The 12,620-nt window shown below is 43.4% G+C and overlaps 4 protein-coding genes across 4 annotated transcripts; 3 read left to right on the forward strand and 1 right to left on the reverse strand.

Annotated features, from left to right (window-relative positions):
* Positions 1 to 1,292: 1,292 nt before the first annotated feature.
* Positions 1,293 to 2,047, forward strand: EAE98_000241 (uncharacterized protein; the record flags this gene model as incomplete). Its single annotated transcript, XM_038947859.1, has 2 exons — positions 1,293 to 1,328; positions 1,376 to 2,047. 2 exons carry the CDS (start codon positions 1,293 to 1,295, stop codon positions 2,045 to 2,047), a joined length of 708 nt encoding a protein of 235 aa, XP_038815536.1.
* Positions 2,048 to 2,502: 455 nt separating this feature from the next.
* EAE98_000242 (uncharacterized protein) lies at positions 2,503 to 2,931 on the forward strand (the record flags this gene model as incomplete). Its single annotated transcript, XM_038947860.1, has 1 exon — positions 2,503 to 2,931. The coding sequence occupies one exon, from the start codon at positions 2,503 to 2,505 to the stop codon at positions 2,929 to 2,931; it is 429 nt and encodes a 142-aa protein (XP_038815537.1).
* A 1,052-nt stretch (positions 2,932 to 3,983) lies between these two features.
* Positions 3,984 to 6,008, reverse strand: EAE98_000243 (uncharacterized protein; the record flags this gene model as incomplete). The annotated part of the gene is made up of 1 exon (XM_038947861.1): positions 3,984 to 6,008. The coding sequence occupies one exon, from the start codon at positions 6,006 to 6,008 to the stop codon at positions 3,984 to 3,986; it is 2,025 nt and encodes a 674-aa protein (XP_038815538.1).
* Positions 6,009 to 8,997: 2,989 nt separating this feature from the next.
* Positions 8,998 to 11,842, forward strand: EAE98_000244 (uncharacterized protein; the record flags this gene model as incomplete). The annotated part of the gene is made up of 2 exons (XM_038947862.1): positions 8,998 to 10,582; positions 10,626 to 11,842. The coding sequence occupies exons 1-2, from the start codon at positions 10,258 to 10,260 to the stop codon at positions 11,840 to 11,842; spliced, it is 1,542 nt and encodes a 513-aa protein (XP_038815539.1). The 5' UTR covers positions 8,998 to 10,257.
* Positions 11,843 to 12,620: the final 778 nt, after the last annotated feature.

Below are 12,620 nucleotides of genomic sequence, written 5' to 3' on the forward strand. Positions count from 1 at the left end.
CTATTCGTGTCTCTGTACGAACTGTGCGTGTGTGTGTGTTAATTCTCGCTCGAGCAAGGTAAAATCGTGCTTGTCGGAATATTGAAAGGTCAATCAAGAATGGATACAGGTCAATACGTGACTTAGCTAGACCGCCAGAACTAGGTAGGTAGCGAAATGATGGTATTGCCAAGGAATATAGCTGGTCTGATCAAAACAATATCTGGTCGAGTGCCGACGGAAGTATACTATCAATGCTAAAATCATTTTCATCCAAGATACAAGCCGTGCAGATCTGAGTACCCGGTAAGAATATCGTCGCCGATACAAACACCACGATTGATTTTAGAGACATCTGACATTAAATTTGATACGACTAATAAGTATCAGCCAACTAACATACCCCATCCTTTGCCTCGTGAAAGAAGAAACTTGATGGTGATATTTCATCAGAGCTTAATCAAGCCTGACGGGGAAAAATTTCAGCAGGACAGGTATAGCCCCAGAGTTTGACCCAATTAGCATACTGGCGAAGAGTAATGAAGCTTCCTTAAGTGATAAGAATTCCGATCTTTTCAGACATCAGAGAAGAAGCAAGTCTTTGGAGTTGGATGTCGAAGCAAGTTCGCAAGCTACCCAAGTGTTGTGGAAGGCGTCAGTGTAGCTGGAATCTCAAGTGTAGTACTGGTGTTCTAATAAGTGTTCTAGAGCTTTGATCAACGATACTCTTTTTCGAACTTGTGTAGGTAGATGAAGAGTGTCGCTGTTTTATAGACCACGAATGTTGTGTGTGTTAGAGTACAAATTTTGAAACAAGAATCCGGATGTGATGGTGAGAAGGCCCGTGAAGTTCCACGTGCTTCAGCCTGGGCCACCACCGCCTATTTTCAAAATCCATGACTTCCCCCTTCATCCGTACACGACAATCATGCCCCCATAAATCAACAATCATATTAGTGAACAAGAATGCGATAAATGCTCACGTTACATGAAGATTATGTTGTGACTCTGGAATTCGAGTTCCTTGAGTTCTCACACAATTTCAGGACGCATTCGTGTGGACACATAGCTAAAAGAAATGTAAGAAGTTCTTGTTATTGAAGAGGCGCGAGCGGGATATGCTTGCGCAAAGCATCTCGTGGCGTTCTTATTGCGTTAATCATTCCATTTCTATACTTCGATGGCGTAGAAGTTGCAGAAAGTAATCTGTAGATTTCTGATATATTCGTCGAATCCCTCATCTCTTCAATACTTAGTGAACAGCATCTTCGATTAACCTCAGCTTAATTTACCTACCCCCTCAGTCAAACAAGATGGCAGACAATAAGCCAACTCTCCATCACTTAGATGTAAGTTCGCCCCTCCAAATCTGATGATAAATAACCAACGAAACTAGCACTCCCAATCTCAACGTATCCTCTGGCTTCTTGAAGAGCTGGGTATTGAATACAATGTCATCTACCACTTCCGCAAACCTGCCGATGATCCTATTGCCCCTTTCCGCGCTCCCGAATCCCTCAAAGCCCTCGGCCCATATGGAAAGGCCCCAGTTCTGACAACTGGTGCCGCGGATGGCAACCGATATATTCCCGAAAGCGATGCTATATGCACATATCTTCTTCGCAAGTTTGACACCGAGGATAAGTTTGGCTTAATTAGCGGTGATTGGGTTAGAGATGAGATTCTTACTTGTTTCAATCTTACGACTTTCGTGCGATCGGTTTCTTTCGTCCTTTTTATTGATCTAGATTTCATTAGGAATGGAGTTGTAGATTGGTTTGATGGTCCCGAGTTGAGGGAGATTCTAACTATCTTGGACGAAGAACTAAAAAATGCACCGGAAGGTGGGTATTTCATGGGGAAGAATCCTGGTAGGGCTGATATTATGATGGAGTTTCCAATGAGCTTCGTAAAGCATAGGAACTGGGTCGATCTAGAAAGGGAATTTCCTAGACTGGATGAGTGGTTGAAGAGAGTTTATGATAGGCCTGCTTGGAAGCGAGGATTGCAGAAGGGTAATGGTTCTTACGATCTTAATGTTTTTCCCAAACGAGCTGTAACTTCATGATTGGATTGTATACTATTCCACTGTAGTTAAGCACTTCTGGCATGACGCCCAAGTACCAGGTAATAACTTACCCCCAAATCCAAAACAACCGAATCCAACACTGTAAAAAAACAATACTACAATCCAACCCCCCTATTCTCTCCCTATTCCGCCGCACTTCCAATTCCAATTCCCCAACAGTATATTTTTGTACCATCATCAAACCCCCAAACATACAGTAAACAATCCCAATCTGGAGATATATAACCCATACCATACATCCCCGCTCTCTTAATATTTTTCTTCTTCCTTCTCTCAGTATATCCACGGACACATAGACATAGATTGAGCTTTACTTTCTTACCTACCTACCTGCCTGGCTGCAAAGATATTCTCTACAACAACACACAAAAGAGAGTAACTACCTCAACCATACAAGTATCAAGTAAGTCCCCACACACACTCACACCCCAAAGATGTCCGACCTCCCTCCCACCCCACCCCCCTCCCCCCAACTACAACCTCAACTTCCCCCCCAACTTCCCCCCCAACTCCCCCCACCAACCTACCACCCCCTCGCCATCCTCGCCCTCCTCACAACCTGGATCCTCATCGCCGCCCCTCGCATCGACACACTCCAGCAACAAATCCAGCACCAAACCCATCAACAAACCCTCCGTACCCAAATCCAACATCAACAAATCTCCCACCTCTCTTCACAACTCCGAGATCTCGAATTCACAAGCGCAGAACAACAACGCGAGATTATCGCGCTGCGGGAAGAACAGGCGAGGATTGGCAGATGGGGGAGAGGAGTGCGAGAGATTTTTGTTTTGGTGGTTTTGGGGATGGGGGTGTGGATGGGGGTGTGGATGGGGTTGTGGGGGTTGTGGAGGATGGTGTAGAGAGGAGAGGAGAGGAGTTTTTTGAGGGGATGCGTTTTTGAGATGTGGATGTGGATGTGGATGTGGATGTGAATGAGAAGGAGAGTGGTATGGACGCTGGAGTTAATGCTCTGATTAATTGATTCATGTCTTGCGATTTTGGACGATTATTCACATGATAATTCACATGATAATTCAAACGATGAAAAAGAAAAACGTTCTTTACATAAACAAAAAACAATTGAGACGCCAATTTGAAAATCAATAGTAATGCTTATATAAGAAATTTGAACAATGAATAAACAAATCCTTGAAATAATCGATAACAAAGCCCCCCCTCTTCCCCCCTCGCCAACAGCTTAGCTCCAAATCACCCATCTGAACAGCCACTTCCCATACACACAAAGTCCCCAACACTTTACTCCGCTCTGCTTACTATCGAAATCACTATAAGTATCACGTCACACCAACTCAAACGACCAATTTAAAGAAGTAATTGTATGATATTGATTTTTTTTCCCATCCTATCCATCCGTTCCCATCCCGTATCTACATAAACCCCCTTAAAACCATACCATTTCCCTTTCCTCATATGCACAGCATCGATTCCCGAATACAATATCCATATCCAGTAAGTACCACACATCCACCATAAGTAGGATTGTAAAAAGAAAAAGAAAAACCATTTGCTCAATATTATAAAAGGCAAATAAAATATCATATTCCCCTTCCAACCATATTTCGTAAAATCGTTACAATCATTTCCCAACGTGCCGTTCATCTCAATCCCGGAAAGTAGAGCAAGTTATAATACAAGGAAATAATGCCGATTAAAACAAGAAGCTATATAGCCTCAACGAAGAGTATAATTGCCATCATCAAGGCGGGGCTCGATGAGCGAAAGCTGAGAATTTGAATTGAAGAAACTCCAAATTGCGCCTTATGCAGCAGCGCATAATTCATGGATATCATGGCCAGAGAAGCGCAAATATGCAAGACAAAGAAATAAATGTATCCCAGATGGCGATGGAACAATGATCGATCGTCTATTATACAGCAATACATGGACTATCTCAATTTCGACTGCCATTTTCCTTTTCTCTAATTTCAGCAAGCCTGGTATCAAGTCGAGTAAGTCTTGATTGCAGTGAAGGCCTTTCATCAAAATCAGAAGAATCTATCGAGTGACGTGGTTTATGCATGGTCACTATTCCAGAGTGGCGAACAGGTGTCTTTTGGTGATGAGCAGCTCTTCTAGGAAATGTATTACTTGGTTTCTCCATAAAAGGCGATCGTAAACGTGGAGCATCGAATGTGGCCGATGGAAGTAACCTTGGCTGGGATCTTGGCGACGGACTAATATCGGGAACAAGACCCGTCTTTTCTGATCCTATTGGAAGAGGTTGAAACAATCCTGGCATGCGGGTTCTGAAAAGATCATCACCGATGGTGAATGCTCGAGTCCGTACTCGTCGCTGTTGGTTTCCCGAGAGAGGCATACCATATATCTGCTCATTCATGCTATTTGGCTTCAAAATAGCTCCACCTGAATTTAAATTTTCAAAATGATTTTGAACCCGCCTTTTGTGCTCCTTGTTGTTTGAAGGACGAGGAGGATCAAAGTGAAGAGGTGACCTAAGACGAGGTGCAGGTCCTGGACCTGAGATCGTATCAGAATGAACGCGAAAAGCTGAAGGCCGAGGTTCATCAAATGCCCCATCCATGGTCGAGCTAGGTCCATACGTCCGAGCCATGAATGGTGACCCGAGACTTCGAGTTCTCGAGTCGTCCAAGCTCAGATTTGTGGTACGAGATCTAACCCAGCCTCTAGGTTGACACATTGATCTGCGCGGTCTAGCAATGGAAGATTCTTGGGAAGTGGCTAGTTGAGCTAAAGGTCCATTTGGTTGCATGGTTTCGGATGTACTTGTCGTTAACGATATTGAGATATCTTTAGTATTGAAAGTCTTTGGAACAGAAACTTGCGGCTCGGGAGTTCTGAATCGTGAACGAGGGTTATGTTGTGTAAAAGGAGTAGAATTTCTAGATTGAAGGTGCATATGTCGTTGAACTGCGCTGGTATCTTTTGTCTTGCAAAGTTCGCGAAGATGTGCGCGAGTAGCTGAGCTTGTGTGGGGCCACTGTGTGTATGTTCGTTGTCGATCCCCAATTGGGGTTGCAAGCTGGTCGCGTTCAGAAGGCGCCGCACGTGATGGATGATTGGAAGTTTTGGCACTGTGAATTCCTCTAGGTCCCTTCCAACTCTTTTTTGCTTGTCGAGCAACACGATGGCATACACCTTCCGGGGGCACAGCGCAAGCTCCAATTCGAAAAGGTGTCACGACTGGATCTTGGAGATAGAGGAGATAGACCGACCACAAATGAGAACTCATTGCTGAAGTCCACGGTGCATCCTTTCGAGTTTTGTGACGGAGGTTTGCGTTGAGAACGGTATCATTGGGTTTGGTGGCTTCGTTGTGTAGCTTCTTGCCCTTGGCTTTTGAATATGATGGAAATGAGAATGGATCGGCGCAATCGGACTCGGGACTTGTACAACTACCATCTTCCGAGTACCTTGAGAGATGGCCTTCGCTGTAAAATGAATCTTCAGAGCGTAACGATGCGGCAGATGTTGGTCGTTCAATATCAAGCTCACTTGGCGACGAGAGTCCCATTCTCCAATCGGGACGTTGAAGGTTTGTTTCTTCCATGGCTAAAGTAGGTATTGGAGTTTTCGGAGGAGATGAGAATCTTGTATTGTATGTGTGCGGGGCCAAGAAAGATGTACTGATGGAAAGTGGGTCTCGGTCTGGCATATCGCAATCTGACGATACGTGGGGAGCTATTTGTGGCTCCTCGATTGTAGGGATAGGGATATCTGCAGCTGCAACAGAAGCGAGAAAATGTTCAGTTGGTGCTTGCAAGTTCGACACATTTCGTCGTCTGACCTTTAAACGATTTGGACGGGGTGGAGAAGGTGGACCCTCCGATCCAACAAGATTGAAGGGTTCGGGTGTAGTTGGCTGATCTCCTTCAAGATGATGAAAGCGGAAACCCCGAGGAAGGGTATTTGACCCATTTTCATGGTGATGTGACATCGTGTTGATGAATTAGTTGAAACGTTTTCAGATTTGACTGAATTGTAGAATGGAAAAAGTGGGAATTCGATCTTGTACAGAACGCCAGAAGCAAATCTCACTCGTTGCAATGCACTTTTTCAAATTACAGGAGATGTGCAGTGTAATGAGAAGGCTGGAAAAGTCGAATAGATCGAGAAAGAGGGCGGATTGTAAAAGAATCCAGAAACGAACGTTTTGGTGGGTGATCAAAGGTAAATGAAGAAAATCGTTCGTTTATTCGGGACGAGCGAAGTGAATATATTCAAGCCAATGTGAAGCTTGAATTTACCTCCCAACTTCAACAGATCCTGTCAATAGATGTTTTGGAAAATTCGTTCTGAATGCAGACTGGTGCGAAGGAGGCCCTGCATAAACAATTTGATGTTGACGATCTTGAAGAACCGAATCAATGATTAGGGTGTGATTTAATTGATAGGCTTGAACGAATCAGGAACTGAATCCCCAGCTATGACTCGGTATTCGTGGGTAGGGCGATTCTTTCAACCAGTTGATTGACAATTTGTAGAGGGTCCCGGCGTATCGTGAGATTAATTCTTTGTGGAGATTGATTGATTGCGGCCGTGCTTCGATAGATGACTGTTGACTTTTGCGCGCGTATCGTCGCGACTGACTTTCTGGTATATTCACCCTTCAAATATTATGATTATTTTATCGCGGTCGCACGATTGAAATTCCGTTGTGAAAATATTAGTACCAGATAATCGATTGCTCTACCAGCAGAACGAGGAAAAGAAATTCGAGCGAGAAGCGAAGTAGTGGAATAAAAGAATGTGTGCTGTAGTGAAATTCGCAGATCGCGAGGGAGGACAAATGTGGTGTTGTTGTATGAATGTTGTATTTGTGAAATGGCGCACGTCTGCCGGATAGGAAATGGTGATCACCGTACTCAAGGCGCAAGAGAGACAATTGAGCGAAATCGATGGTTGAGACCGAGACCGAGACAAGGGAGTATCTTGATTCGGGTGTCTAATTCCTCTTCAATTTCCTACGGTGCGAGGTGATGCGATAGAATGCGATGCGATTCGGGATTTCGATGATACTTGCTTCGGTGAAGGGGCGAATTTAATGAGGACGAAGACGAAGACGAAGACGAAGAAAGGAGGTTGATTGTTCCTCGAGAGTCTTGCTGATCGGATCAACTAGAATTGAAGTGGCGATAGGCGTGCGGGAGGAAGGTAGAGGAATGAGGAAGCTATTCAGAGGTCGGATCGTGTCGTGAAGATGGATAGAATAGGATAGTAAGGAAAGATTAGGTATGCAAGGCCAGGCAAGTGCGGCGGGAAGGAGTTAAAGGTGGGTGGGTGATGGATGGATGGATGGATGGATGGATGAATGGTATGGTATGGTGGGTGTGAGGGTGTGAGGGTGTGTAGGTTCGATGTGGAAGTGAAAGTGAAGCGAAGAGAGAGAAAGTGGGTCAGGCGTCCATATTGGGCGATAGTGGCTCGAGAGTGGATCAAACAAAATGAGGTTTGGCGCGTCAGAATTTCAACGAATGGGGGAATATGATTGGTTCTCAATGAATCTTGTCCCATATTGAGTTTTCATTGGTCCAAAGTTGACGATCAAAACAAATCAATTCATCAATGCACTTTCGGATACTTGGAAAAGAAATAAGCTCCAAGTGTTAGTTGCGATCAGTGAAGGGTGATGAAGTATCGCAATAGAAAATAAGTAAAGAAGTAATGTATTTTGAATGCGGTAACGGTCACGGTAACGGTAACGGTACTTATTACCAGATACTAGGTATTCTCTCCTCGTCGGTTCGTAGACTCGTAGTTACCGCTAAGTAGATCTCTCATCGGTCGACAATTCCCTACATCTCTGGTATTTGATAGCTTCAGCCAACATCCAATCCAGATGAATCGACAAGAAATACCCAGGGAGGTTACGCAAAGTCCCTGGTTTTCGTATTCTTTTGGGGAAGTCCTTAGAAGTTGGCAGCTAATGTCCACAATGTTGCAGTAGCGACATGGCTAGATTGATGAGAATCACTAGAATTGGATACTGGCACGGTGCACACACTTCCATCTGCAAAGCACATTCGTCTGCACTGACCAGGATTCATGGCATGGTGCGTGGTGCAGCATCATCTGTTGTTCATCTCCATCAAGAGTGGGTATTTTGACAGTTAGGACTTACAGCAGGTACAGGACAGGACACGCTGCACGCAGTTACATTGCATGAGATCCAGCGAGTCGCAGGAAGAACACCATGTTCTGGTACTTGCTGTATGTAATATGGATGCCATGTATGGTATGCAGTAGGAATTGGTGAAAGCTCGTGTGGAGTTCTTGGACCTGCAGGTCTTGAAAAAAGGAGTGGGACAGCGTTGGCCAATGCTCCGAGACTGTTGATGTGATGTGATGTGATGAATATGATGAATATGATGGATATGATGTTTTCCGTCTTCTCTACCTACTTGTACTATCTAGGTAAGAGAAACGCTTTGTTTCAAGGGTTGTGACTTATCGTCCTATCTGAATTGCCTAGATCGGTACGGAGTAGGACTTTATCGACTTGGCTCGTACCAACATTGTGATTTGTGAATGATCCTACTGTACCTAAGATGGTAGTAACTCCACATAAAGAGGGATAAAAGGAAATGGAGTGGTTAAATGTCAAATGTCAAATGTCAAATGCCAAATGTCAAATGTCAGGAAAACGACAAGACGGGAGAATCTTTTGAGTTTGAACTTTAAAGACAACTTGATTAGACGCAAATGTAGAGATGGGATGGGATGAGATGAAATCAAATGGAATGGATTAAATCAAAGATATAAAGAGAAATGGAAATCAGAGTACACCAGTATTTAACAAGAGATGATGTAAGAATTAGGTAAGATTATTTCAAGGTCGAGTTCAAGTATTAAAGATACTCTATCGAATGATTCTTCTTTTACTTCTTTCCTCTCTTCCACTCTTTTCTTTTCCTTTCTTCACTTCATTTCACTTCATTTCACTTCACTTTACTCTCTTTTCCTTGTCTTTTCATTTCTTTCCTCTCATTCCACTTTCTTTCATTTCTCTCTATTTTCGTGGTGCAAAAAGACGCGTCGCTTACTCATCAGATATTCACACGCGTATATTTCGCGTTCTCTCGATTCTTGGGGATCTTTTAAACAATTCGATTGGACAGAAAAGTCATTCCTTGTTCTTATATGCTGTACTACATCAAACATGCATAAGTGCTAGGTAATTTTATGCATACCTACGATATTTCTTTTCCTTCTACTTTGAGAAATTACGGCCCAACTTCCTTTTCTGGTTGAGAACTCTAGCTCTGCTCTCCAACTCTTCATTTCATCCATCCATTTTCATTTTTCAACCCTCATATTCTCACGATATGACAATAATACAACGAAAAGGCTGAAGCTAGCTACACCGACATTGCGATATCACATTCTAGAATAAACCTATTCGTCTCGGCCCTTTGGATTGTACGGTGTGTGCTCGTTTTCATGGTTCATGCATGAAGAATAAACAAGCATCTCGAAGAAGAATAAGAACACGGGATGAGATAGAGATTTACGATGGAAGGAATGCCAAAACTCCAGAGCTCCAGGTTTTGATACCATCCCTGTCAGAATTTGGGGCCAAGAAGTGTCTGGTAGAGTCTTACGAGGTGGAGTGAAGAGGAAGAGAATGGCATCATGAAAATGCGGTATTTTGCGACACTCGATACTGATATCGTCGACACTTCTTTTCCTATCATGTTTGCATATTTCTCTCTGAATCGAGTGACTCGGATCCATTGGGCTTGGTCAATAACTTTGGTATACGATGTGATGTGTACACACAATCGCGTCTATCCCACATTCTCAAACCTTGGCAAAGTACCTCAATACATCTTGTCAAGCTTGTAAAAAATGAGAAGAATTCCTGACTTTATTATACACGTGATATACTTCCACATCACCTTACTTTTTGCCTCAATGTTATATCTTTTCTTCTGAATCAAGTCGTATTCTATGAGAATCACAGAATGATACGACAATCATTGCCATATCAGTTTGCTGAGCGAGCTTCATATACGCGCCACACTTACATGGCTACCGTCCACCTGATTTGAGACATCAAATTCCTTTTCAGTCTTATCATACCGTAAGGGGTAATATCATTGCAACGTATTAACGATTACTCTGTCCACTTCATTCTGTACTTTCTTTACTATAATTTCATCTTCAAGTATCACGAATGATCAAAAATGGTCCTGTCGCAGCAATCATTTCAATTTTTCAAGTTTGGTTTAATATTCATTGTTACTATCGGATTCGGGTTCTATCTCTTTTCAGATCACGATTATCATGAGACACTTCAAATCGCTGTCTCGGGGAAGAAAGGAATCTTCGTCCAAAAGGCTCTTCGAGCAGATATTGATGGACCTTTTGATGATTCGACTTTAGTTGAAGTCTGCGACAACACGGAATGGAGAGAAGGGTTGATTTTCCAATGTGAAGCACCATCTGGAGGAGTTGCGAACATTCGAAATATACTATTGAACTGTGTTCGATATGCCATTGAAGCTGGAGGTATGATCTCCCATCCTTAATCGTTCGTCTGCTAACTGTGAAGCAACATCAATTGTCATCCCAGAACTTAAACTTTGGATACCTCATAATGATAGCCCAAACACACCGGATCCAGAACTGAATACCGGCCTACAAAGTAGGAAAGAAAAGGATAATACTGCGCACGTTCCATTCTCATACCTTTTCGACCTTGATTTCTTTAAAGAATCTTTGACTGGAGCATGCCCTCGAATCAAGTTTATTCCACATATCAATGATTTATATACGGCTCCTAGCACTCAAAATCCACATCCTCTTGATCCGGGTTCGTTATCCCCAGAGAAATTAGAAGAACCATTCGAATCTCTCCTTGCCAAACCTAGCACATGGGCTAATGATTTTACGACCTGGCTCAATGAAATAAATTTTGAGTTCTCGGAAAAGCTGCCAATGCGTGTGACAATCAAGGAGTCATTGCTACATTGGCCATTGAAGTATGATAATCCCGACTTTGTCTCTCAATTTGGACGACTAATTCGTCCCAATCAAGAAATCCGTACTCTCGCCTCAACAGTCCTTTACGCACTGTCTCAAAAGTACAATCTTCGATTCAATGCCAGTGAAGGAATACAAGATAAAATGTACTATGGCGCACATCTTCGAACAGGCGAAGACGCAAAAGCAGCCAATTGGACCAGTGTAGAGAAGCAAACTCAAAATTATCTTCAAGCATGCAAGCACAATAAGTTTCGGGTAATATTTCTCGCTTGCACCTCTGAAACCGATATCAAACACTTTACCTCTCTCGCTCATAGTTACACTACATATCATATCCACGTCGCTACGGCTGCCAACCTGCTTACTCTTCATCCCAAAGATCTAGCAATCTATACCTCTCTCTCTTCACCCCAACGCTCTCTAATCGACTTTGAGGTCCTTCTCAAATCTTCCATCTTTGGCGGTACCCTCGAATCATCATATTCCTGGAATATAGCACTTCGCAGACATATAGTATGGGGAAACGGAACATGGATACCACAAGCTGAAAATTTTGTGTTTGATCGTGGGGAAGCGGTCAAGAATCAAAATGAAAAGGATGCAGGTGCGATAGGGGGACCAGTAGGGGGGTATGGAGGGGGTGGGTTCCAGAGTTTTAGAGATGGAGCGGCGGGGACGGGGAAGGATGGGTTGGGGAATCCGGGGAGGGGGGGGTATGGGTTGAGTGTAGTTTTTGGGGATCCGTTGAGGGGGCAAGAGTGGGAGAGGGGGTTGTGGCCTTGAGGTTTGGGTCATTTTGAGGGGGGTGGGAGGATGGATAGTGTGTTTTGTTTTGGAGTTTGATTACTAATTTTTTGATTCATGTTGTGTTTGGTTTGATTGGTATTTTACCTTTGTGATAAATTTTATGTCTAAGCTAGAGGAGTTTGAGCATTATCAATATCATACATGAGATCTAGCGGATGTCTCTAGATCCCTTCTCCACCAATCCGAATTCATTTCCTTTCTCTTTCCTTAATTCTACATGCTTTTCTAAAAATAAATACGCAAAAGAATCCAAAGCAAGAGATGGCGGCGAGTATTAGCCAGATTACCTGGAGAGCTTTTATGTAGACGGCTATTACTCATGATTAAGTTGTAGCAGACAATGCATTAATCGTCCCTATATTCCCCTATATTCAAATACGCATGCATACGTCTATCCATTATCCAAACCACGCCTCCGCAGCCCGCAGCATCCACAATTTACAAATATCATCCATCAATCGGATTAACCACCATCGACGCACTCGTCTCTTCAAACCCCACAAAATCAAAAGAATGCATAGATGAATATGCATCGGTGGCAATCGCTACATCTTCTCGCGATGACGCAAGTGTGTAGATGAGAGTTGAGGTGGAAAATTAAACACTTGCGCTGGATGTGAGGATTTGGTATCTGATCCAGACACCGCGGTTGGAGGTTGGAGGTTGCGGGTAGTGTTGGAGGTTCGGCTTTGATGCGTAGAGTGCGGATCTGATACTGTGGAGAGGGATGGAGAGATTTGGTTTCGATAGAAAG

The sequence above is a fragment of the Botrytis deweyae genome, assembly GCF_014898535.1.
Source record: "Botrytis deweyae strain B1 chromosome Unknown BDEW_001, whole genome shotgun sequence".
NCBI classification, from domain to species: Eukaryota; Fungi; Ascomycota; class Leotiomycetes; order Helotiales; family Sclerotiniaceae; genus Botrytis; species Botrytis deweyae.